At 39.9% G+C, this 27961-nt stretch overlaps 1 protein-coding gene across 1 annotated transcript; it reads right to left on the minus strand.

Moving 5' to 3' along the window:
• Positions 1 to 82: 82 nt before the first annotated feature.
• Positions 83 to 27957, minus strand: LOC136837010 (uncharacterized). Its single transcript, XM_067101544.1, has 5 exons — positions 27661 to 27957; positions 10813 to 10956; positions 8465 to 8566; positions 1966 to 4446; positions 83 to 1444 (listed from the first exon to the last, which is right to left on the minus strand). The coding sequence occupies exons 1-4, from the start codon at positions 27893 to 27895 to the stop codon at positions 3689 to 3691; spliced, it is 1239 nt and encodes a 412-aa protein (XP_066957645.1). The 5' UTR covers positions 27896 to 27957; the 3' UTR covers positions 83 to 1444; positions 1966 to 3688.
• Between the last annotated feature and the right edge of the window lie 4 nt (positions 27958 to 27961).

The following is a 27961-nucleotide window of genomic DNA, read 5'->3' on the forward strand; positions in this document are numbered from 1 at the left end:
CCAACCAGGAAACAAGTAGGACTGTTAAGTAAACACAGCGTCCTGCATTTTGTTACCTTGAGGATGGGGGCAAGGAAATACATTAAAACTTTAGATCTTTATTACAAATTAAAAGACAGGTTAACATGATAAACTGCAGCGAATGACAGATTGAACGATGGGAAAGCTTTCAAATCCAAGATGGCGTCCAAAATGGCCACCAAAACATAAAAATTAGTCCGTCATTCATTTTCCACCCTAAAGCAATAGAGCTGGCACCTAGTCCCCTCTCTATTTTAGAGATATTATCCCCTATTTTTATTTTTTGTGGGGGGGTATCGCCAGACGCCACCTGGTTCATTATTGCTAGGTTTATTTTTTTTTTGCTGCTACCAATGAGCACTGGGGGCGTAATCTTCAGTGCCAGTACCAACGGTCACGGTCCCTCCTAAAGAGTAGGCAAAATCATACTGGATTTGAAACTGCTTCTTAACATATGTTTGAGGGTTTACTTGATACGCAGTATATTCATGCAGTGTCTTAATTAGTCTAGTCCTGATGGGCTTCTACAGTTTTCAGCATTACAACTGAATGCAGGAATGAACCTTTCCGAGGATTTCTATTGCACTTACAAGACACAGTCTTGCACTTGGACTTGCAACCACACGTTACCAGTTCAGCACATGCGTCGGGGATTGAGGGAAATGTTGACCGAACCACCTGTAACCGGCATCATCACTCTTGCCAGGCGCCTGTGGCTGATGGTGGTCCAACGCTCTGCACTCCTACATTCTCAAACATGTCTTGCCGTGCTTGACTGACACCACCACACGGGCATGGGGCACAGGACAGCATACACACATATTCCTCTACCGGCGCAACACCAGTGGCTTTGCGGGGTGAACAGCTAGTTAAGAAAAAATTAGAGAGAGAAAGACAGTAAAGTGCACATGAGCGTACTCTCATGCAGATAACTCGAGTAAAAGGGTAATGGAATACCACAGTACAGTGGCTATGGCACTACCCTATACTTGAAAACAATGGTTATATGGTTAAAAGCCAGAGTAGCATTAACAAAAATGAATCATAAAGGCTTTTTTTGGGAAATCCCGGGATCCCGGGATTAGATGAAATTTTATCCCGCAATCCCGGGACAGACATCTTCCCAAAATGAGAAACCCTAAACACCACCATCTCGACCAACTCCACACAGCAGCTTTGGATCTGCTCAAACACTTTAGGTCTTCATGCTTCCTCCACGACTTTTTGGAGATATTAATTTTTTTGGTACATAACATAATGTTTAACCTACTAGTACGTTCAAAGTCATATCTCAGAACATATTATTTGTGTTGCAAATCTACACATGACATAAGAAGTAACTGAACATATTAATACTATAAGCCGATTCACGTAAGGTAGATTCTTGGGCCTAAGAGACGTTTGTTTGGCGGCCTCTGATTGGCTGGTACCGGGAGGCAGGCGACTCGCTCACTGTCTCATTTTTACATATGTAGCTCAGAAAACTAGCAATATGTTTATATGTTTCTTCATATATCTCCCGTTTTGCACAAGATTGGAAAATTTTGGTCATACCATAGGATTCGGTATTAATTGTACAACTAAATATGATTTCCTGAAATCAATAAGAGAAAACACAAAGGAATTACGAGTAAAAGTGAAGAGAGAAGCATTTAATTCTTTATACCCGTTTTTACTTATCATCGGATTTTGCATCATTCATGCTATCAAGATAAAGTAAAACTTGTTTTTTCATACAATAAATTCACCCTGAATACTCTGGTGCTTTCAGATTTTAGATGCGTATTTAGCGGTACAATTAATACCAAATCCTATGGTATGACCAAAACTTTCTTATCTTGTGCAAAACGTGAGATAAATGAAGAAATATTTAAATATATTGCTAGTTTTCTGAGCTACATATGTATAAATGAGACAGTGAGCGAGTCGCCTGCCTCCCGGTACCAGCCAATCAGAGGCCGCCAAACAAACGTCTCTTAGGCCCAAGAATCTACCTTAAGTGAATCGGCTATAGTGGTAAACTTCAGATATTTAGGTTAAAAGAAATTGGTAAATGATTTGATTTTCTTAATGTAAAAGAGTCACTGTATGTATAAACAAAAATGGAATATGAATCTAATAAACAAAAAATTTACAAAAATAAAGACCATTTGGTGACTGATATCAAATAAAAAATGTACAAAAATAAACATCATTAACTGAAGTATTTCACATACCCAAAGATTTTGACTTGTAACTAGAGTGTTCTAATTTCTTACGAGATATGGAGGTCAGTGATAATGGAAACTTTAATTTTTTTTAATACTTACATACAAGCACACAGGTTTGTGCGAATATCATCTAAATATCTGAAGTTTTTTACCGAGTAGTAGAGGAATTAATTAAATAAAACCAGAAAACCTTATTCCATGGTTTAAACCAAAAAAAAAAAGCCCCATGGTTTAAACCATAAAATTTTTTTTTTTTTAACCATTGGTTTTTGCCAACCCTGCTGGTTTTACTTAACCATCACATAGGACTGTACATGAAACTTAACTTTACAAGAAAAAGATATAGAAGTCACTTAAAATGATAACATTATCTCTTCGTAAGACTAACAAGAAGCAAATTGCAAGTGGAAATACAAATCTTATGTTGTTATTAATTCATTCTGTAATTTTTCGCAGCACTATTTCCCAATTTCCACTTCTAGACATCACTTCAAAGAATCATGATGGTGGGTTATCCTCCACAATATGCCACTGTCCTAATTGTCACCACATACTGACTGACTTCCCATGAAAGAGAGTTCTGCCTCTGACCAAAAGTGATATGACCATTTCTTGCAGTACAACAGTTGCTTCCAAGTTCCATCACAGATGATTTTTCCCCTGTGTTTTTGATTGACTGATTTACAAAGTTTAGGCTCTGAGGAAATTTCGACCATTCAGCTCTTCAAACAGTGAAAAGAGGGAGTTGTAGAGATTGCACAGCAAGACAGAGAAATGCAGAACACAAAGAGAAATAAAATACAAGGATCTACAGGTGGAACTGGGAGCAACCACCCTCCCTCCCCCACTTGCACTACGAAGGAACAGTCAGAGGGGGTGGACAGCAAGATTGAAGAAAGGAGGTGGGTATGGGGGTAAAGTAAAAGGCTTAAAAAGTGGGTGCAGCTAGGGACTGGAGGGTTTGCGCTCCCAGATCCACGATTATTTTGAAACTCAGTAATCCTGAGCATAACAGTTTTTAAATACATACTGCAAAATTTCTGTAAGAATCTGCAAAAACAGTGTTATGGTTTTGCATCTAATCAATAACCAAATTTAACAAAAGGAGTTCTACCTTGCGGTACCTTCAAGTGTACTTCCTTTCACCACATGTGGCACGCCAATCTTACATCCTGAAAAAATGAAACCCATTTCGTTCTTTCATACCGTTGGTTACTCAGGATACTCCCACTACTAGAACTGAATTGAATATGGAATTTAGGCCAGAGGTCATTCAGCGCTGAAACGGGAATTAACAGTAAACGGTTTGAAAGGTGTAACAGGAAAACCTCAAAGCAGTTGCACTATGAATCAATTGTTAGGAGCAGGTGGAAAGTAAGATGGAAGAAAGAGAATATGAAAGGAGGCACAGTAAAAGGTAACAAAGTTCAGACGAGATGACTTTGCAAGATTTCATATTACATCAAGCCACTGTGCACAAGGTCATCCCTGATTTTCTTGCTGCTCTCAACGTTTCGATAAAACTCTATGATGAGAGTTTTTAGCCGGATTTCGTCTTCCCGAGACCTGACACCAGCTATCGGGCCTTCATCGCTTAGTCTGATTTCTGACATCCCTTTGCTTGACAGCCACTCGTTCATGATTTTAAGGAATTTTTCCGGATCGCATGCTTCCATCAGAACTTTATTCATCTTTTCAGTAAGCTCTCTCTCACCAGATCCGTTCTTAGCAGTTTGTGGACTGTTAGGAACACTTTCGGACACTCCATGGTTTTCAGGTCGATCAGCTCTGAAGTGACCTTCTGTCTGGTTTTGGTTTTTTAAAACCTGATTTTCGTTTTGTAGACGTTGATTGTCCTCCTTTAAAACCTGATTTTCGTTTTGTAGATGTTGATTGTCCTCCTTTAAAATCTGATTTTCACTTTTATATTTTTCAATACATTCCTTAAGATCAGGTAATTCTGATTTCTTGTCCTCGGGGTAATTTTCTGCATAATCACGTTCTTTCTCCTTTCTTTCTTCCTCTTGGTTCATCACTTTGCATTTTTTGTTCGGTGCATCCTCATCGCTTGTCTTCCTTTTTGGATTTCTGCTATTCTGACTGACATCTCTATTATTCTTGTGCAGTTCATCTGTGTTGACAGTCTGACCATCGCTGACAGGATTACCTGTTGCCTTACTGGTAATCACTGTAACCTCTGACAATTGGTTTTTAACTGTAAAAGAGTATAAGAAATCTTAATAGTTGAAGATCTGATAAGGCGTTCTGGAGGAACCCCAAGCATCCATAAAATCAAGGCTACCTCCCCTCCTGAAGAAGTGAAATGTGGTGAACTTTTAATACATGGCACCATATAGGCTCTAGCTCATAGATTTCAACTGATCGCAACCACAAATCAACGCTTCACTCCTTTTAGCCTTGCACACTTAAAACTAACATACTGAACTTGGAAAAATTACACTGCTATTCAATGATACTCATTAATAAAACAATGCAATAGTTTCCAACAAACTCTACACATTGGGTGCATTTTAATGACATCTGTAGTAAAGAATCATTACTAAAAACATCATGTATTTATATAAATCATTCTGATATATGAATCTCCAGAACAATAGCCCTATTGTCTTAGAGAGTAAACAATGACAATTCAAACTAAAAGATGATATTTTCATGATACTGCCTTGTAATATGTATAGCATGCCATGATTTTCATATGTTATTATTCTAGTTATAATGTGTTCTGTGTAATAATAATAATTGGAGAAATATCGTACGTAATGTAATGTCAAATCTCAAAAGAGTTAGTGATTTAGATAACTTAACAGCGTAATTTAGAATTAATATTACATTTTAATACTAACTTAGTATGTGATCGTGCATTCTGTCTCCCAGCAACCAGTGTTTTGTACAGTAATACCTTGAACTTGTGCGACTCGAGTTGCATGAATTCACAGAAACACAAATTTTTCACTGGAACCTAACTAATGGTCATACACGAGTTTTTCACAGACACGCAAACATTTGCGAACACTAACAAACCCAGCAAAAGTGTTTGTTTAATTTTTTATGTAATTTATAAGTTTTCAAGCTTTTATGTGTAAATTAAATAACATTAAATATTATTAAAAGTAATAATTTCTCTCTCTCTCTCTCTTTTAGTGAGATGAATTTTTATGGTACATGTATACAGGTATGTTTATTTGTATGATAAACTTTTTACCTAATAATAAGTACTAATTTTCAAATAATAAGATTAATAAAATTAAATAATAATAATAATAAAACTGTAATTACAAAATTTGTATTATTTTGAACAAACAAATTCTTCCCTCGTCTTTTGTAAGAAGGAGGTGGAAGGCAAAAGCTGTCAGACATGTCATTTAACATGACAAGAAGGGGTGTGTTGCTAATCAGTGGTCAAATTTTTCTTGTAATTCTCTCTCTCTCTCTCTCTGTCCATAATAATTCATAAAAAATTTCACTCTTCTAAGTAAGGACAACTGTTACCTCTCTCTCTCTCTCTCGTTCGAAGTTATCCAATCTATGTATTGCAGCACTGTTTCTCTGTATGTCTTTAACTGTACAGTAGATAATTTTGAATTGTTCTAATTTTACCTGTACCATTTACAAACTGTAAATGCGCCGTTCTAAAACATATTGACATCGAGCATTTCAGAACATAGAGCAATTCAGAACAAAGAGAAAGTGGCAGAATAAAGAAGTTTTTAAAAACGAGGTTGAGAAAACTTCTAAAAATAGATTGGTGGAATGGGGGAGAGAGTCACACCATTTATTTCTTTTTTTAAGGGTAATGTATTAAGCTTACTTTTAAATGAAAATACAGTGACTTCAAATTCATTTAATAGCTAGTTTAATACTGAATTTCCATCTTTTGTTATCTAACGAAAGAATAACTTTCTCTCTCTCTCTCTCTCCCCCCGTAATAATTCATAAATAATATAACTTGATATTTCAAGTAAGGACAATATCTCTCTCTCTCTCTCTCTCTCTCTCTCTCTCTCTTATTCTCTCTCAGTCTCCTAATAATTGATAAATAATTTCAGTCTCTTAAGTAATTGACAACCCTTCTCTCTCTCTCTCTCTCTCTCTCTCTCTCTCTCTCTCTCTCGTTCATAGTTAGCGCTCACACATTTTTACAACTTATCAATTCTCTGTACATGTTTACCTATACAGTAGATAGCTTAAATTGATCTAACTTGACCTGTATCGTCTACGAAGTGTAAATGCACTAGTGTTGCAAATATGTTCTAAAACATAGAGACATAATAACTATGAGTTGTATTACTCAAAATATAAAACACTGTTTGTTCATGAAAAAGCATTTCAGAACAAAGAGAAAGAAACACAGAATAAAGAAGTTGTTAAAAAGAGGTTGAAACGATTCTAAAAATAGGTCAGTTGGAAGGGGGGAGAGAGTGAGAAATTCTCTTCCAAATCTCAGTTTTTATGTCAACCATTTATTTCTCTTTTTTAAGGTTAATGTATTAAGCTGTCTTTTAAATGAAATTACAGTAATTTTAATTTCATTTAAAAGTTAACTTAATATTTGGGAGCATGATTAGGGTCATATTTAGTGTTTAAATTTTAGAAATAAGCATTTATTAGCATTTTTACAGACCATGCCAAACTTAAGCGAAAATTCACCCTGCGCGAGGTGTTCTGGAACCTAACCTCGCTTAAGTTCGGAGATGACTGTACTCGTGATTTCGTGTGTTGTGTTTTGATTCAGATGTCATGAAAGATAACAAATTAACAAGCGAGGGAATGGTAATTGAGTCGTGTAAGGTTTTGTCTCATATGAGAAAAAGATGAATGACTTTGCAATGTTTCATGTACTGTTCTGAAAACAAACTTTGGTTTTTCATCTTGTTTTGAAAGCATGCCATTTGTGACCGGCCAGCTGCTGTCTGTTCTGAATGTGTTGAGATTTCGTTAAGAGATTCGTCCCATGCGATTTTCTGCTTGAGTCACGTATGCTTTTTTGAGAGTAAATGCACATATTTGAACGATTACATCATGTTTTGTAAGATTGCACTGCTCTGATCACGTATTGTTCTGATGCATTAGTTTTGGCCCCATAACGTTCTGCTCTGGTAATGATGTCATCTGATTGTTTAATTTCTTGCTGGAATCCTAAAGTTCGTTCATTTTGATTTCAAAAGAGAGAAATTATTAACGTAAAATATTTGTGTGGTCACTGGTATTAATCTTAGCTTTTGAGATCTGAATGTAGGAAAAGTGTATGACAGCACCTAACAAAAAAGTGTGTTTTGTGAATCTCAAGCAGCTGCATTTCAGGTGATTTTGCAAAAGTTTTCACAAGCTTGTGTAAGGTAAAGTGAATTTTACTTATTATTACCATGGTATAACAAGGTGTATTAAGAAATTTTTGCCTTAGTGAAATTATTATTGATAAATCTTTTGTGTATTTTTGTGTGTTCTTGTGTTTGCAATCTCAATTTTTCACATTTTATATATTGGTGATTTAACATTTATTTACTTAGCATTTTAAATACTTCTTGATAATTTAACATTGCATACTTGATCTAATCTTCATTTACTAAGGTTTTCTTTTCAAATCTTGTGTAATTCTTAATAGTTTGTTTTGCTTGATTAACTTAATTTCTTGATAAATTAAAGTTTTTGTGAGTTAGTTTTGTTTAATAATTTAACTCAAGAAGTAATTAAATTTTGTGTTGTTTTCAAGTACAGTAATAGTAAATTTTTTAAGAATGTGAATTCTAGTTATAAATTTTGAATTTAAAAATAAATTTTTGTATTTAAATTTTTTTAAAAACAGTGTTTCATTTCTTGACCACCAGTGAATAGGATTAAATGTGGGCATAAGGCCAACTGATAAACATGTTTTGTTCCTTTAGTTTTGCTGAAGTGAATTAAGACCTGGGAAACAGTTGAAGTTGTTTGATGGAGTGATGCCCTTTTTCTCTAGTATATTTGTTGTTTAATTGTTGATACCTCTCACTTGTTTTGATAAAAGTTAGTTTGATTTTTCACGTGATTAATAAGCTTTTTAAGGGATCACTGTTACCTTTAGAGTACTCAGTCGTAATTTTTGTTATGTGAGTTCAGGTATCTGGCCGAAGTGAGGTAAATTTTTGAATTCTGTGATTAGTTGTGTAATAACCAGGTACTTGGTACACTTTGTAAAAATATCCATCACTGCTCTGTGAGTATTATAACTGACTTACCTGGAAATACAACGTAAAACAATCCACACCCTTCATTTACGCTACCAGCGTCCACCTCGACACGTACCCTTGTGGATCCACTTGAAAATTCACTAGCAGTTCCTACAATGAAGAAGGAATTCAACCTTATATTAACCAAGAAGCTGAAATTATCATTTTTTTTGTGCCTATAAAATTTTATGGTGATTCATTTCTTGCTTAACTTTTCATTTTTGGCAAAATGCAATAGCTCACAGCACTCAAAGGGGTTACAGTACAATATAGAAAATTATGAATTGCTGGTCTAAAGGAATCCTATTGTTTGCTCTTCACAAATGAAAATACTATGATATATGAATGCAGTTAGTAATTAAGACTTGAGAAGTTCAAGCAGAGTTGTACAACAGCTCTAGAATAGAAAATTAGTAAATTTTTCAAGAATGTGAATTCTAGTTATAAATTTTGAATTTAAAAATAAATTTTTGTATTTAAATTTTTTTAAAAACAGTGTTTCATTTCTTGACCACCAGTGAATAGGATTAAATGCGTGCTTAAGGCAAACTGATAAACATGTTTTGTTCCTTTAGTTTTGCTAAAGTGAATTAAGACCTGGGAAACAGTTAAAAGTTGTTTGATGGAGTGATGCCCTTTTACTCTAGTATATTTCTTAATTGTTGATACCTCACACTTGTTTTGATAAAGTTAGTTTGATTTTTCACGTGATTAATAAGCTTTTTAAGGGATCACTGTTACCTTTAGAGTACTCAGTCATATTTTTTATTGTTATGAGAGTTCAGGTATCTGGCTGAAGTGAGGTAAATTTTTGAATTCTGTGATTAGTTGTGTAATAACCAGGTACATGGTACACTTCATAAAAATATCCATCACTGCTCTGTGAGTATTATAATTGACTTTACTGAAAATTCACTCTTAAATGATTTACACTCTTCATTTAAACTACCAGCATCCACCTCGCCATCTACACTTGAGGATCCACTTGAAAATTCACTAGCAGTTCCTACAGTGAAGAAGGAATTCAACCTTATATTAACCATGAAGCTAAAATGATCATTTTTTGTGCCTATGAAATTTTACAGTGATCAATTTCTTGCTTAACTTTTCATTTTTGGCAAAATGCAATAACTCACAGTAAACAAAAGGGTTACAGTACAAAAAAAGAAAATTATGAATAACGGGTCTAAAGGAATCATACTGCTCGCTCTTCACAAATGAAAATACTAAGATATATGAATGCAATTAGTAATTAAAACTTGAGAAGTTCAAGCAGAGTTGTACAACAGTTCTGGAATAGAAAAAGGACTTATAATAAATTCAATATATGGATAAGCATTCACTATGGCATTGTATTTTGTAGCCATTCCAATTTACTACTTAAATGTCACGTGGTGCATCGATCTTCAGTCTGCCTACGCCCCATTTCTGTTTCACCTGTAGTAACTGGCATTCTTTTAAGCACACTGCCATATCATACCAGTCAAAATTACTCTCTCATTGTAATCTTTATTCATTCAATCGAAGTATCGTTCCCATGCCTTAAAATGAAAAAAAAAAAATGTCTAGGCTAACATTTTATGCTATACATACATACATAATCTATACACAAGAATGACAGGAACTTAATAGCTATTCAAACTTTTACTCAATAAGTTATTTGGCAAAGTTCTCCCCAAGAATGTCCAGTCACTGGGCTATTATCATAATGTGTATACTCAAGAAAAAGTTGTATGAAGTGTAAATTATTTTGAAAAGAAAACCACAACACCAATGCCAAGTATCAACTGAAATTTTCCGCCTGTCAGCCCTGAAGTGGCCGTTCCATTCACCTTCCCAAAACAGCGCCTTGCTTTTTTGAATATTAGCCAACTCATGTAATGTACAAGAGAGTAATTATTAAAATGCTTTTTTTTTTGGCACTCACACAACCAGATGACTTTATTTACTTAGAATCAGATAAAACATAATTAATGAAAGCCCATCGTTTGCTTGTGTTTGATCTGCTTGTACTGTCATATTACTGACATAAATCTATACAAATGTGTAGGGGTTCTTTGTATAGATAAGCATTCATATGTATTACTGAACAAATAGCTTGCATCTTTATCACAGCAAGCCTTGATATTAGAAACACCGAGTTTAGCAAATCACGAGCTCGATATGCATACTGACACAGCTTCCTAAAACCTACGTTGCTGTGTGGACATATGGAATGAAATTAGTTCCAGTGTTTAAAACCTGGGAAATTCAAGCAAAGTTTATCATAGTTCCGGAAAAGAAAATATCCTTGTAATTCAATATGTGGATAAGCATTCACTAAGAATGTTCGTTTTTATTCACTCCAATTTACTTACCTGGTTGTCCTGTGGTGCACTGATCTCCAAACTGTCTGGACCCCATTTCTGTTTGACCTGCAGTAACTGCCGTACCATCTGGATCATTTTCCAAATTTGACCCAGCAATTGCAATCCAATCTTTTGGGTGCAGAATAATATTTCCTATAACAATGAAGAGAATTCAACTATTAATAAAGCATAATTTCAAAGTTTAAACAATTTTGCATGTCTTCAAAGTTTTATGCTAGTCCATTTCCTGCTTATTTTGGGGGCAAAAACAAAACATGAAAAAATTGCCCTTTCTATCAAGACAGAAAATACTGTGATATAAAAATGCAGTTATTACATTCAACCCCAGTATTCACAGGGGATAGGGACCACAAACACCTGTGAATAGCTAAAATCCACGAATACTTAACAGCCCCCTCTAAAAATGCTTATAACTCGCTATTTAAACAGTTCAAAAACCAGACCCCCTATAAAAACATTTATAACTGCTTATTCTAATAGATCAAACACTAAATGTATATCTAAAACTATCATCCTACACAGAATATACCTTAAACTACCATCTAAAACACTAGCATCATTTCAAAGTCATATTACAACATTAACCTTAAAAATAACATTTTCATAATAAAGTAGTTTTATATTTACTTACCAAATAATTACATAGCTACAGTTTCTACTTTTCGTGGCAGCTCAAAATTCGAAATTCGCGGTAGCGCTCTTTTGTTTTGGGTGTAGGTATACTGCCCCGCCCACTATCAGGGAAGAATAGGTACAATGTAGCTAAAGAGCTCAATTTGTTTATGCTGTATGTCCATGAGAGGTGAGGCTCCGAATCATGTAATTATTTGCTAAGTATATATAAAACTTTATTTTATTATAAAAATGTCATTTTTATATAAGAAACTTACCAAATAATTACATAGCTGAATCCCACATTGATTGGAGGTGGGATGAATGGACATATGCTTCTCCCCAAAAAAAACTCTGATATGGAGAAGAATTTGGAATAGAACCTTAGCTAGCATCTTGAAATGCTTGTTGTAACCTTACCTGGTGAGGGAGGAACGGCAGACAGGTACTGCCTCTGGTCGTAGCTCCTCTGGACCTGTACTGGCGTGGCGGTAGAGCCAAAGGTTGCCTCTGCTTGAGTGGCTCCTTTGCAATATACGAGGTTAATCACAGGTTGCCAAAACTAACAATCCCAAAGGGTCACATAAATAATATGTGGATATGCCCTTGCCATGGGCGCAGTACAACAGAACAACAAAGACTGGATAAAATCAACCTAGCCACACAAAATTTTAGCCAAAACCATAAAATACAGATTGGTGACACTCACGACTCAGTGTTCACCAGACTTCCCAAGAAGTACAGCTATCCTTATTCAAGGATAGTGGATAGAAGAAAAAGAAGGCATTCCTCCTATCCTTCATCCCCCAATACCATGCCAGCTGCGAAGAACGGACCTAAAATACTGCATTTTTTGTACACCATTTCAATGTCCTGTAAGTGAAACATGGCAAACACTGACATGCACCTCCAAAATGTTGTTTGCAAAATTGAAGAGAGAGAGGCAGGTTACGTCTGAAAGCCAAAGATGTCGCCACGGCTCTTATTTCATGAGCCTTTACTTTACACAAGGGTAGTAAATCATCTTGAACTTCCGAATGTGCTTCCGAAATCACATATCTTAAAAAGAATGATAATGCATTCCTGGACAAAGGACGGTTGGGGTTTTTCACAGAACACCAAAGATTAGGGGCTGATCCTCTAAGGTTTTTGGTTCTTTCAAGGTATATTCTCAGAGATCTTACAGGACAGAGGACTTTCTCTTGATCAGATGGACCTACTACTTCTGACAGGCTCTTGATTGAACAGGAGCAAGGCAAAGGGTTAGATGGGTCCTCGTTCTTGGCCAAAAAATCCAAAATAAGCAAGTATACAGCATTCCCTTGTGAGAAACCTATCTTTTTATCGATGGCATGAAGCTGGCTGGCTCTCTTGGCTGTAGCCAGTGCCATCAAGAATAAAGTCTTCTTCGTCAGATTCCGAAGTGACAATGAATCCAAAGGTTCAAACGGCGACTCTGACAGCCAGTTGAGGACCATATCCAAGTTCCAAGTGACTCGAGGGTTTTGCTTGCTTACTAGTATTTAAATGTTTGATTAAATCACTGATGTCTTGGTTTGAAGACAGGTCTACTCCTCTATGTTTGAATACTGAACTCAACATCGCTCCGTAACCCTTGATGGTAGAGAGTCCTTATGATGTTCTAAGATATAACAGAAAAGCTGTGATTCGGGCTACAGGCGTTTGAGAAGAGGAGATTTCTCGCTCCCGGCACCACTTCCGGAAAACTGCCCACTTGGATTGGTAGACTGCCGAGGAAGATTGTCGCCTGCACTTAGCAATAGCCTCTGCAGCCTTCATTGAAAATCCTTTCGCTCTGAGAAGCTCCCTGACAGTCTGAAGCCTGTCAGCATGAGAGTGGATAACCCTTGATGGTATCAGAGGAAGTGTGGTTGTTTGAGAAGGCTTCTCTTCTGAGGAAGTAGCCTTGGGAAGTCAGTCAAAAGGCTCATCAGATCTGGGAACCACTCCTTGTGTGGCCAAAAGGGAGCGACTAAGGTCAATGACACGTTGCTGTGTGCATTGAGCTTTTTTAACACTTCCCTCACCATGCTGAAGGGAAGGAAGGTGTAAAGGTCGAGGTTCGACCAGTCCTGCAGCATGGCATCCGTTGCCCATGCTTGCGGGTCCGGAGCCGGGGAACAATACAATGGAAGACGATGGTTCCTTGACGTTGCAAACAGGTCTATCGACGGCTTTCCCCACAGCTTCCACAGGTCAGTGCACGCCTGTGGACTGAGTGTCCATTCCGTCGGTAGAACCTGTTTGCCACGACTCAATTCATCCACAAGGACTTTCATCCTGCCCTGAATGAAGCGGGTCACTAATTGGGTCTCGAATGAACCGCTACTGTCTTGTGGAAGGTTAGCGTTACAAAGTGTTGAAGTGCCAGATGAATCGCTTTCAATTCCTTTACACTGATGTGGAGGTTTCTATTGGTAGGTGACCATGTTCCTGACACCTCCATATCGTTGAGAAGGGCTCCCCAACCCAGATCCAAGCGTCTGAGAATAATGTTAGGTCGGGGTTTGTTGGAGCCAGAGACCTCCCTGTTGTATATCTGTCTTCTGCTAGCCACCACTGGAGGTCCTCTTTTATTTGGGGAGTGATGTTGAAAACGAATGAATCTGGGAATGACTTCCTTTTTCAATTGGCCTTGAGGTAAAATTGCAGTACTCTTGTATGTAGCCTGCCTAATGGAACGAACTTCTCTATGGAAGAGAGGGTTCCCAGAAGACTCATCCATGCATTGGCTGAGCAGGATTGGCGAGTTACGAAGTCCTGGACTTTCCTGCGGCAATTTAGTATCCTCTGTTGGGATGGAAAAGCCCGAAAACTCAGTTGTGACTTCTTATTAAAAGGCCTAAATCTTGAGCAAGACAAAGAGTTTTCTGCAGGTCCTCCATGCACTGAGATCTTGGGGGGGAGCGTAGGAGCCAATCATCCAGGTACAGAGAGATGTTTATCCCCATAAGATGTAGCCATTTTGCTAGGGGAGTGGGTACCCGGGTAAAAACTTGAAGGGCATGGAGTCTGAAGCAGAGTGGCCGAAACTGAAAGACTCTGTCCTGGAACACGTATCTCAGATACTTCCTGGAGTATGGGTGAATTGGAATGTGGGAGCAAGCGTCTTGCGTGTTGATCGTAACCATCCAGTCTCCCTGATGGATGGCCGACAAAACCGACTGACTCGTCTCCTTTTTGAACTTCGTTGTTTGAATGAAGAGGTTCAGGGCACTGACATCCAGGACAGGTCTCCATCCTCCTGATGACTTGGGAACCACGAAGAGGCAGTTGTAAAACCCCTCCGTGTTTACATCCTCGACTACTTCCATGGCTCTCTTTTCTAGTAGGGCTGACACTTCCCGAGATAGGGCCGAAAACCTCTCGTGAGTCTACCGAGTAGGCTCTTAAGCTGATGGGAGAGGTTACTAATGGAGGTTTCTCCCTGAAAGGGATAGCATAGCCTTCTTTCAATACCTTCAGCACCCACTGCTCCACATTCTTATTTTTCCATTCTGTCCAGAAATGGGAAAGTCTTACTCCCACTGTAACACGGAGGACATACGTCTCATTTTCGAGGTGTTGTCCTGTTAATGGGTTTTCTAGTTGGTATGGAAGTTCAGAGGTTGGCTCTAGGTGGGGACTGGAAACAACCTCTAGAACCTAGAGATGGCTGTTGCTGAAAGGGCGACGACGTTCTAGTGTTGTGGTGTAGAATAGATAGGGAAATTAAATAGAAAAAAAGAGAGAGAGAGAGAGAGAGATAGAAAAAGAAAAAAAAGTTAGGAGAGAGAAGGAGAGAGAAATAAGAATAAAGAGAGAGGCAAAGAACACAGTGATAACGCCCAAATGCTGTTGTATCGTGTTATCAATACGCGGGATGTTTACATGAACCATTGCAGTATATCGTGTTGAAGCCATAAAAACAGTCGTAAAAGTGAGAAATAATGGCCTCGCGATTGAAGCTAACCAAAACATGAGTCAGCACAACTTAAATGCTTACAGCAGCTGGTTCTATGGCCCCGCCTTCTCAGGAAGGTGTTTTCGTGGAAGTTCCAGGAATTTGGGGGTTGGCACAAGTGATGTACTTCTTCAACCTCCAATCAATTATGTTTGGGAGGGGTCTTTCACACACCCTACTAAGATCACCTCCTATCAAGTCCTCTAAGGAGAGATTTGAATCACACCCACTACAGTCCTTCCAATCAGCTACTTGAAGGGGAGGCCTTGCTGATTAATCCTTCCAATAAGGCTAGAAGGAGGTGGAGATTGCAGATAGCAAGTTTTTCATGGGGGTTCGACGAGTTAGAGACCGACGAGGAGAGAAGAGTTCAGAGCTGTGTCCTTCAAGGGAGAGTACGTCTCCCCTCGCTTTAGTGTTCCCCATATAGACTGAGTCAAGAGCGATTCGTTTTCTATCATTGTAACTTGTTAATTTTGTACTGATCTTTATAATACTAAGTACTAATTAAAATGAAGAAATTACCGATCTCGTCTCTATACGCCTTTCTGAGAGATATCAATACTTATAATAATAAATATACAAAGATAGAACATCATCCGCGAAGCGATCTGAAGGACACCTCGAAAGAAAACAAGGTAAGAAGAGAAAGACTAAAATCTATACAAACACATAACAAAGAACATAAAAAAGGGAGATAACCCCTAACACTAGTACCTGTGCTTGTAGTGGCTCGTGCTGGGAACTTAGTCCTTTTGGTGGATTGAGTGAGGTGGTCCTGAGTCGACTTCTGCAGCTCCACTGAAACCCGTTCCAGGGTGTCCTGCGGGAACAGACTATTCCTGTCCAGGAGGGAAAAAAGAAGTGAAGAATGTTGCGATGGGGTGACTCCCTTTGCCGTGAATGAGCACCACAAATCTCGTTTCTTGAGGACTGCTGTTGTGAAGATGGTTGCTACCTCTAGTGCTCCATCTTTTACGGCTCTATCAGCGCACCCCAGTACTCCCAACCAGTCCGATGCGAAGTTCTCAGGAAGGGGCGTACAGTCTTCTATTTTCTTGGCTAGGGCTCCCACCGTCCAATCCAGAAAACTAAAGATCTCAAAGATTTAAAGATATCTTTAAGCGGATGGTCTAATTCAGAGTCTGTGAAGAGAATTCTGGCTGACAAGAAAGCAGAGTGACGAGAAGCATCCATGATACGGGAGAAGTCCCCTTGAGAGGAGGCAGAAACTCCCAAAGAACGGAGCTTCTCCAGTTGCATAAGACAGATACTTCTGCCTCATCAAACGAGAGGGAGGCAAACAGAACACCACCTTCCTTACTTCCCTCTTCTCTGCTAGCCAAACAACACCATACGTGGCAGTCTGGCAGTACCTGGTGGTTGTCGTATTAAGTAGGCCGAACCTGGCGATAACGGGGTGACTGGAGAGAAGAACAACAGGTAACAGACCAGGAAAAGCCTGAGCAGTGCCGAGTAATGAGAGGCAGGTTGATCCTCTTCTGCAGGTTCCTCGACAGACAAAACGGGTGATCCTGGGGGTTCCACAGTGTCTTGCACTACCGGAGTTGGTTTTTGAAGAAGGCTCAACACTTTATCAAGCCGAAGTTGAAGAGGCGCCAACGAAGGATCTTGAGCAACAGACGGAAATTCTCTAAGCATCCGATACTGGAAGTTCTCCTTGCTAGGTCATGAAGAAATAAGAAGTGGGGTGGACTTTCAGAGGTGTCCACAGCGACTGGACGCACGGACATTGGGCGCCCACTTGCTGTCGAAGCAGACACAGGCTCCCTGGAAGCGGCTGCAATCTCCGTGGACACTTGGCACCCCAAAGATGGGCACTCAGCTATTTGACATTCCTGCTCTGAGTGGTCAAACACGGGCTCTTCTAACTCAGAATCTGGGTGCCCACGAACAGGAAAGGCAGAAACTGCGCACTGATGTGATAGGTGCTTGGGTGTAGTGTGCTCATACAATGGGCGCTCGGACATTTGGCACTCTAGAGATGAAAGCCCGAACACCAAACAATCTTTGAGTTGGAGCTTACTCACACCACTAATGTACACTGGGTGTTCGTACTCTTGGTGCCGATAATCTGGACTGGCACACACTCATTTGGGGTCGGAACGCACTTTCGCACCTGAGTGGGAGCGAGAATCTCTCGCTGGTGACTCATAAAAACTACAAGAAGGGAGAGGGCTACATTCTCTCTCTACAGCTCGCTTACGAGACGGGCGAATCAGAATCCAAGGAAGCGCCTGTCCTTTTCAATGGCCTAGAAACTTTGGCAAAACAGTCACTGCGTTTCTTTGATGCAGGAGAATCTGAATCACTTGAAGATAGTGCATGCACATCCATTCGAACACCTTTCCAACGGCGTTCTTCCGCAGCCAGGGATTGGCGGACAACAGGCTTGGATGAGTTGACGACTGCTTGTGGGCAAACCCCACCAACCTCCCTTGGACTGCCAGTTTGCTTCCTCCCAGGTGGGCAAGGGAGTTTAGCAGGGACCTTGGTCTAGGAGCATCAGTGGGACGAACAGCCACCCCCTCCACTGACAATGGCAATGGCATTGGGTTCAGCAGAATGAGAGCTAGGTAATGGAGTGACAGGAAAGGCTAGAGGACTGGAAACAGGAGAAAAAGCTGTCACAGGCATTGAAGGGATAGGCATAACATCAATAACAACTCCTGGAGAATGACCTATGCTAGTGGAAGCCTTAGCTTCGGCCCAAGCTGTAGCTTTTCTAATTCGGTCACGCTGCAATTTGTCTAGGTGTGTCTGTAAAGTCTTCCATTTACCCTTCTCCCAGTCTTTATATTCGTCACAATTTAATTCAGGAGAACAAATTTGTTCCCTAAAAGTACAACAAATGGTGTGTGAGTCATATTTTGCAGAAGTGAGTCCAGTTTTGCAGCCTTTGCTGCAGTACCTAATGCTAGACAAACTAGTCAGACATAATGGACAAAATTCCAATTAGACAGGTCACAATCAGAGAAAAAATCCAAATTCTAGCTAAGCTAAATAGCTGCACTACCAAAAGCAAAGAGTACTTCACCAAAGACGATCTCCGACCATCTGGCGAAAACAAAACAGGAGCTGCTAATAACTGGTGTTCAGTTATTAACCAGCAGAAACAAAGCGAGCTCTTGAGCTACGTTGTACCTATTCTTCCCCGATAGTGGGCAGGGCAGTACACCTACACCCAAAACAAAAGAGCGCTACCGTGAATTTCGAATTTTGAGCTGCTTCGTAAAGTAGAAACTATGGCTATGTAATTATTTGGTAAGTTACTTATATAAAAATATATGGCTTACAGCTAAGTGTGAAAACAGTTTAAGTTACTCCTATTTTCAAGCACAGCCATTTTCTCTCATACAGTATTGAAGCAGTCCCATTTTCTTTGTACAGTACATGGGGAGATCCAGGTAAGTTAATTACTGTATACAGTACCTTAATACCTAATATGCACTGAAAAAGAAATACATTTTACTGTAGTTTGCTGTGTTTGCATTAATATTAATGTTTGAAAACTAGTAAGTAATTTTTTATTATAAAAAACGTATTTAGTCACGAAAATAACATGCAAATACAGTACAGTTCCAGGTTAACGGCAGGGTTTCCGTCCCCAGCCGAGTGCCACTAACCAAAAATCGGGGATAATAGGGCCGAAATTCCCACTTAACAGTGCCGTTAACTGGAAATCAGTGCTGAAAATCCAGTTAACAACGTTGCTAGCCAAGTGCAGTAACACTGAAACGCCATTAACCAATGCCGCTGGTAAGCGGGGACTGCCTCTAATTAGTGTATATTTCTCAACAAAAAAATAAAAATCCACAAATTACCAAATTTTTCGTGAATCAGTCAGTGATAAGCTCCACAGAAAAATCCACAAGTAGGTGAAGCCGGAAATCCTGAACCGTGAATAGGCAGGGGTCAACTGTAATTAAAACTTGAGAAATTCAAGCAAAGTTTTACAACAGTTCTGGGCAAGAAGAGGAATTATCCTGGCCTTCCTTATCTGGAACTTGACATTTTCTGACACACTTGGACCATGAACCAAAGACCAAAGATATATACACAGTACTCTATAAATCTTAAAAATGTGGAAAATATACTCTCTGATAGTTGGCAATGCCGCAAGGCCACAGGAAAATGTTGGTAAGACTTACACTCATGAAGAGACTGAGAAAGGGTTTGGGAGGTGGGGGAAGTTTCCAAGGTGGGAGGGGGTGGTTGGGTGCCATGGGATAGGAGGGGCAGGAAGACTGTGTAGAGGAACTCTCTGAGTAGGGGTTGTTTTGGAAGGTGGGTGGAGCTGGGGATCAGTTTCCCTGGCTGTAAGGGGGCAAGGATGCAGTGTTGAATGGGTACTAGAGCTTGTTTCGTTTTATGTTCTTACACTTATGATTTTTTCACATTTTATTAAAGGATATGTAGTATACTATAATTTGTAATTAAATAAATCAACCACAAAGCAAAATAATGGAAGAGGAAGAGAGAGAGAGAGAGAGAGAGAGAGAGAGAGAGAGAGAGAGAGAGAGAGAGAGAGAGAGAGAGAGAGAGAAACGACGACTGAAGTATCACTTACACTGAAACCTATAACAGACACACTCCTTCCCTCACTTTTTCAATTTATGCTATTCTCATTTTTCATTTTTATTTTCATTGAATTCTCTCATTTATTTTTAAAACCCAAAAACAAACACAACTGTGTGTGTAGGGTACATATGTACACACACTTTTTGCTTCTGTCAGTGGCACCAAGACATAACTTATAAATAGCACGTGTTGCAAACATCTACAAATTTACATTTTCAATATTTTTAATAAGAGATGAAACATCAACAGTGATGAAATACTCTTTTGTGTATTGTTTTCATATGAAATTTTTATAATGATATAAAGTTTTATATATACTTACCCAGTAACTACTTAGCTAAGAGTTTCTACTCACAGGGCAGCTTGAATTTGAAATTAGCGGTAACAAGTCTTTTGTTTATTTAGGTGACTAGCCCAGCCCATTTGGGGCAAGAGTTGAGCAACTCAGCCAAGAGCTTCAATTTGTTTATGCTAGTCCATGCGAGGAGAGAAGGGCAGGTTCCATCCATAATTACTGGGTAAGTATATATAAACTATTTTATTATAAAAATGTCATTTCTGGGTAAGTATATATAAACTATTTTATTATAAAAATGTCATTTCTATATAAGTAAATTACCCAGTAATTACTTAGCTGAATCCACACTGACAGGTGGTAGGGATTCATGGACATCTTGTACACCAAACATTAATAAGGTTAATGAATTTGAGAACAGAAAATAGGCTAGCATAGATACAATGCTTTTGTTTCCTTATCTGGTGAGAGAACTACTGCAGGAAGATATTGCACTGCCTCTGGTTGGCGCTCATCTCAACCTTGTAGCGGCATGGCGGTATAGCCAGGGGTGCCTCTACTCAAGTGGGGACTTTGCAGTGAAAGAATAATCCGGTGGCTGATGAAATATTAGTAAGAGCTTTGCAGCGAAGGGCCATTTCTGATGGCCAACAAAGCATCAATATTTTCTCCTGCCCAGGAGGCAGTACCACAACCAAGAATAACCAGACAATGCTGTCATCTACACCACATAAAAACAATATAACCACCACCCAACACTAAAAAACTGGTGGGCACTCCAGGTACATAGTAACCCCCTGGCACCCCTACGACTCGACACCCTATGTCAAGGTGAAGAGACAGAAGGATGGAAGGGATGCTTCCTACGCTTCCTCGCCCAACACTACGCCAGCCACATACAAAGGTCATGAGGTACTGCAGTTCTCGTAGACCGTCTCTACGTCTCACAAATAATGCATAGCGAACAATGACTTGCATTTCCAGTATGTTGCTTGTAAAATAAAAGAGCGATAGATTATACTTAAAGCCTACTGAGGTAGCAACAGCCCTAACACCGTGAGCTCTTACCATCATGACAGGTAAGACATCCTCCCCAATCTGGGAGTGCACCTCCAAAATGAGATCCCTTACAAAGAAAGAGAGGGCATTCTTTGATAAGGGTCTAGAAGGGTTCTTCACCGAGCACCAAAGGTTACTTGTCAGTCCTCTGATTGTCTCAGTCCCTTGGAGATAGTATCTAAGAGCTCTCACAGGGCAAAGAGCTCACTCCTCTTCTTCTGTGCCCAAAATATCCACTAAACTTTGATGATAAAACAACAAGGCCAAGGTTGTGATGGATTCTTGTTCTTCGCTAGAAACCCCAGGGTGAGGGAACAAACTGTGTCCCCTGGGAGAATCCAATCCTTTTATCAATCGCTTGGAGCTCACTAGCTCTCTTAGCAGTAGCTAGAGCCACAAGAAAAATTGTCTTCCTGGAAAGATGGAGGTGTCAAACGACCTAATGAGATAAAGAGATCCTGATTCATAGAGATGTCCAAACCTCTGTGGTGAAACACAGAGCTGAGCACTGACCTATACCCTCTTATGGTCGAGGAAGACAGGCCTCTCGAGGATCTCGAGTAGAGAAGGAAATCTGCTATTTGAGCTATAGTTGTCTGAGAAGAAGAAATAATATTTCTTCTAGACCAGTCTAAAAACTGTCAACTTTGCCTAATAGGTATGGTTCACAATCCCTTTGGCAGATCTTGGCTATGGCAAGGGCATTGGGACTGAGTTCCTTCTCATGTCCCCAGAGTTCCGATGGCCGACAAACCATCTCTTCCTGGAGATCGTAAACCTGCTGTATCAAACGGACAATCTCTGAACGTTCACCAGAGCCCCCTGGTAATCTCTCTACTACTCAAGCACAAGCCCAGTCGGATCTGCGGACCGAATATGGAGCATAAGCTTCCGCGGTCGGGAATGGATGGGAAGTGAATGTTGCCAGTTCTGAACACTAGTTCCATCCTGTCCCTGGTTCCTGGAAAAACTCTGATCAGATAAGAGGGGACAGGTGAGAGATACCTAGCACCCTTGCCATACCTGACGTAAGCCAAAACCCTGACAGGCGAGTAAGGCTGTGGGCGATCGTCAAACCATTTGATGGCGGCTGCACAGGTCAGGCAGAACATTCCCATTCACGTGAACGTGGACGGGGCTGTCTTGAAGACATGCTACAGTCTTCCTAGAAGCAGAGGAGAAGCAGAGGTCTCTACAGGAGAAGACTGGATAGGGAATCTTCATTTGCATTCCTAGATGAGTGGACTGGTAGGCCAATGTCACCAATCCTGGACCGTTGCATCATTCCCGTACTGAAGCGTAAGGGAGTGGGCAGGGGTTGAGTGACAGCTGCACGCTCTGCACTGTCTCTCTCTCTCTGCTTGGTAGGGTCCCAGTCTGGTCTACAGAAACCCTTACCAGGCTGGAAAGGATTCCCAGGACTGGTACCGTTACACCGGGTTTCTGTGGAACCCTGGGCATTGGTTGCTCCTGTGCCAGATAGACAAATCGAGAGTTGCAGTACTGCTAGCGAGAGATCCCGTAGCCTTCTCCGTGAAGAAGGTTGGCCATCAGAAGCCCTATGGGACTTCTGTGGATGAGAAGGCACCCTTTTTCTTCTTCCGCTTGGTAGCCTTGTAAGAAGGGGAGGAGATGACAGCACTCGACAAAGAAGAAGATGAAGAAGACAACAAATTCTCGAATTCTACTATTGGTCTGATACTGTTCCAGTACAAGGAACAGGTAGGAGGGCTGTTCATGCAAACCTGAAGCTCCCAAGTCACGAGTGGATCGATCATCAGTTGCTTTTTCTACCCGAGTGTCCGAAAAAGCTCAAGTAGAAGAATTATACCAGTCCGTGAAGGTCTGAGAAGGTAACTCCACAATACTAGAATAAAGGTAAGTTGAGGCTTCGATGAAACCCGAGTACCCGGAGTGACATGATTCTCCTTGGAGGTGCATGCACTCGAGCTTCCAAGGTACGTACTGTGCATGTCAATCATCGGTTGCTTGCTCTACCAAAGAGTCCGAAGAAACACGAGCAGAGGTACAAACTAGTCTGGGAAAAAGATTCCTGGAACTAGCATAGGTGACACGGGTTACCTCTTCAACGTGTCGCATCCGAGGAGGCCCGCGTCCCTGGTGCTTCCGTGTTGCAGAGTCTCGGGGAGACCCACCACATGGTTCCCCAGCCAAAGACATGGGAGAGCACCGTGGGAATGAAGGAGAAGATGACAATGATGAATTGATTCTCTTCTTCGACTTCTACCACCAGATCATCACTGTCCTGGGACCCTTACAGCATTCTTGAGTGGGAATGTGAAGGAGGAATGAGCCATGGGTTCTTTGGGAACCCCAAAAGCAGCTGCTTTAAAAGGAGCAATCAGCAACATACAGGGTAACCTGCAAGTATTGCCAGCAAGAGAACCCTTACTCCCAGGCACTCGGGCTCTACAACTGGAAAAATACTAAACATTACAAATGTCAAAGAAAATTTCAGCATACAAACCTTTCTTCATACAGGGAAGGAATAAATTTCTCCCCAATTATCATAGAGCAATACAGTACATGACATAAGCGAGGTGAGAAACCAGTTTAGGCTCGTTGTCTTGGCTGCAGGGTTTACATATTATCAGTATGAGCAAATATATCAGAATACTGAATGCGTAAACGTAAGGAAAGAAAAACAAGTTTAAGGTTGTTGCCTTGGCAACATTAAACCAGTTTTACCACTCTCAAAACAAAGATTTAGGGTTGCATTATACCAGAATCAACAATTATATCAGAATACTGAATATGCAACACAAGGGTAAAACAATGGGTTGTATTTGCATGGTATATCACAAAACAACGTAATTCTCCAAATATAAGCAAAGAGCAACACAAAATTACATATGCGCATGGAGCTGATTTGATTTTCAGTAGACCAAACTCTACTAGGTTATGCTAGTATTAGGCTAGGCTTTCAAACAAGATTACCAAACTTATGGTTTATGTAACAATTCATAACCATCCCTTATCACTAATAACCATCCCTTATTACTAATCAACCACTTACTTTACAGCATGATCCTTATTTACCAAAGAACAAACAACATCTAGTACGACGTACACAGACGAATCGGACAACAGCTGTTTTGTGATTTTTTGGGATTTCGCTTCAACAAAAAGTATGTTAGTTTACCTTTGTATACCCATTTTACATTTATGTACAAAAATAACAATAATTCCACTAACAACTACTTTATTTTAGCGACTAAAACATAATTCTTCTAATTCTTCCAGAAGTAGGCCTGAATCAGCTGATTCTGAGAACATAAATATTAGTCTTGCCTATATAGGCTAAGTGCATAGGGCAGATTATCAATTTTTTACACATATTATAATGATGATATAACATGATAATAATGCAGCATAAATGGAGTCAGTAAGTAAAATACGTTTCATTGTCATTACTTTTCTCTTAAATAGGCCTACCGTACAGCTGTAATAACCTATTTGACATATACAAATGGATACTGTGAGTGTTACACCCAGCCTACATCAATTGTTCACAGTTTGTATCTCGTGTAGAGAATATAGCCTAGAATTTAGGCCAAAGGCCAAGCTCTGGGACCAATGAGGTCATTCAGCAATGAAATGGAAATTGCCAATAAAAAGGTTTGAAAGGTGTAACAGGAGGAAAACCTAGCAGTTGCACTATAAACCAACTGTTAGGAGAGGTTGGAAAGTAAGATGCGAAAAAAAAAAAAAGAGATATGAATGGAGGTAGCGTACAAGGAATGAGAGGGGTTGCAGCTAGGGGCTGATGGGATACTGCAAAGAACCTTAATTAATGCCTACAGTGTACCGCAAGAGGTGCGCTGATGGCACCACCCCACTACAGAGGTATCTTTTGTTTGGTAATACAATACGATAACAAATGATAAAGATGCTGTATAATAATACATTAATGGTGACAAGACCTTAGTAGGCTGTGGGAGAAAACATAAAGGCTATCTACCTACCAAACTGTGTAGGCTGGAGAGAGACAGAAAAAAAAGAAAGGGTTGCATTTTTTTCAAAGCGTATTTAGCCTATGCAGTATAGAAAGACAATTGCCTTTTGCATATAAAATTCAGTTGAAAGTGTGATAGTTATTGTTAAGGTAGAATTAAGTACAGTATTAGCTCCATGACGGGTATTACCTTGGAAATTTACTTTTCTATAGTCTTTTGGTTGCTTATCTAGAATTTACCATTATTTTTTGTCGGTCAACTGTGATAAACCTGTAATTAACATTAGCAGTGATTATATTTTTACTATCGTACATGCACAGTGTTATAGGGAACTTTTGGTAAAAAGTGGTTTCCTTCACCAAGGGGTCCGGGGGTGGAGGTCCCCGCCTAAGTAACATGGCCTACTAGGTTAGGTTAGGTAGGGTGTGTTAGGTTAGCATGGCTCCTTTTATGTTAGATTTCCTTAGCCAATCCCCTCTTGAACATATGGCTCTCCAGTGTCTCTCGTATTCACGGAACCGTTACATGCATCTCCGTGCGGAGATAATACTTAGAAATACCGTTGTTAATAAGCATGTTGAGTGTTTACAGTTACCTGGCATTGACGAGGGTAGGTGAGGAAGGGTACACCTAGAATCTTTTTTACTTATCACCCAGATTTTTGCACGGCGCACTACGGCAGGTTAGGAAGGTAAGTTCAGGTTAGCTCAGGATGCAGCAATACAGGATTAGTTAATCTGGCCCGTTTTCCAGGTTGGATTTCTCACACCAGCCAGTCTTCCTTTTCTGCATCTGCTCCCATGTATTTAGTGGGGGATTATAACTCCGATTAAAATAGGCCATAGCCTAGGGCTAGGTCTTGCATTTAGCCACGCAAAATTTTATAAGTTGCCAATAAGACTTCAGCCAGCTAATTTAGCATGAAAAACCTTTTTGGGTTTTCATGCAAAAATGGCCAGGAAATGGCCTAGAAAATACCAACCTAACATAACCTAGGGGTGTTTATTGATTACAATTTTAACATAGTAGCATGAGTTGTGGTGGGTGGGTATTGTCTTACCGTATAAGTGGTAATTTGATTAATTTTTTATTTCTTATCTATGGATAGTGGGGTAGTCTACAGTTTAGTTGGCCTGGCCGCGCAACACCTTCTGCCCGGACTACAATCACTCCACCAAGGTAAGTAGTTCCACGACCCGATTTATGTTAGCTGGCTTTCAGGGGGGTTTTGCCCCCCCAGCCAAGTTAGGGCACGCTGCCCTATGTTAGGTTAGGTTGGTTACAATTGGTTAGGTCAGGACCTGGCACTATAGGAAAGGTTAGGTCTGTCGGAACCTACTGCCACCTGGTGGTGGGTACTGATTAGAAAACTGGCAGACAACAGCCTTGGCAACTAAAATGTAGGTGCTCCGGATAGTGTTTATGGGGTTCAGTAAAATTGCAGTAAAAGGCAACACGGCCAAATGGCAAGGAAATACACTTTTCTAGGTCATTTTGATATGTTTCGCACAAATTTCACATTAAAATTCGTCGGAAATTGATAGTTTCTTAGGAATAACCGGATTATTTTCTCCCATTTAACACTTTTAGGGGTTCTGATACTGGCGGAGCATGTTTGTTGTCGGCCAAAAGGAATGTCCCTTCGCCGTGTTTAGTACTGGCCGGGGGGGGGGTACCCATACATCAAGTTATTGCACTTGCCGGACGGGATATGAACCTTATTTTTGTCCTTTGATCATGCGTAAGTTAGGGGCTGTGACCTGGGTACTTCTGTGAGAGGTTAGGTTAGGTTGTGTGGGTTTCACTGATAAGGAAATACGTTATTGATTGATATTTATGTGTTAAGCACGAATTTTACCTTGAATTTCGTCGGAAATTGATGGTTTTTGGTCCACTTATGCACATGGAGTTAGCTCCAAAACCGTTAATTTCCAACGACACTGAAGGTGAAATTCGTACTAAACACATCAAAATCAGTCAGAAAACATATTTCTTTGTCATTATGGTGTGTTGCCTCTTACTGCAATAATACCTGGGGTTCAATATTTTATCTTTGGTGCACAGCCTAGTGTTAAATGAGGTTCAATGTTTTATTTATCTTTTACGCACAGCCTTGTGTTTATGGGGTTGATTTTTTTTACTTACCATTTATTTATCTTTTGCTCACAGCCTAGTGTTTATGAGGTTCATTTTTTTTTACTTACCATTTATTTATCTTTTGCTCACAGCCTAGTGTTTATGAGGTTCAAAATAACGAGAACGAAGAGCTCTTTTCAAAAATATAGGTAACACTTAGCTCTACCCTTAAAAAATACCATGCAGCCCACCTTCCACTGATGTGTCATGTCCTTCGCGGGCGGGTCGGTCAAATTCATCCTCCTCAGCTAATTCCCTGCAAGGTTGATTTTGCAAAGGGTTTGGTGGCTTCACTTTTTTTGGGCCAATTGGGTCTGCGTCATAGTTCTGATCTGTTGTCATCACGGAAAAAAGCTCCTCGTCCGATATGTCCATCGGACTTGACTCCTCGTCAGACACGTCCATTGGTATTATCTCGTCAGCCATTTTGTTTGAATCCTCCCTCGAAATTTCTCCTCTTATATACTGTCGCCAAGGACAACGTGACGTCAA

The sequence above is a fragment of the Macrobrachium rosenbergii genome, chromosome 57 (genome assembly GCF_040412425.1).
Source record: "Macrobrachium rosenbergii isolate ZJJX-2024 chromosome 57, ASM4041242v1, whole genome shotgun sequence".
Taxonomy (NCBI): Eukaryota; Metazoa; Arthropoda; class Malacostraca; order Decapoda; family Palaemonidae; genus Macrobrachium; species Macrobrachium rosenbergii.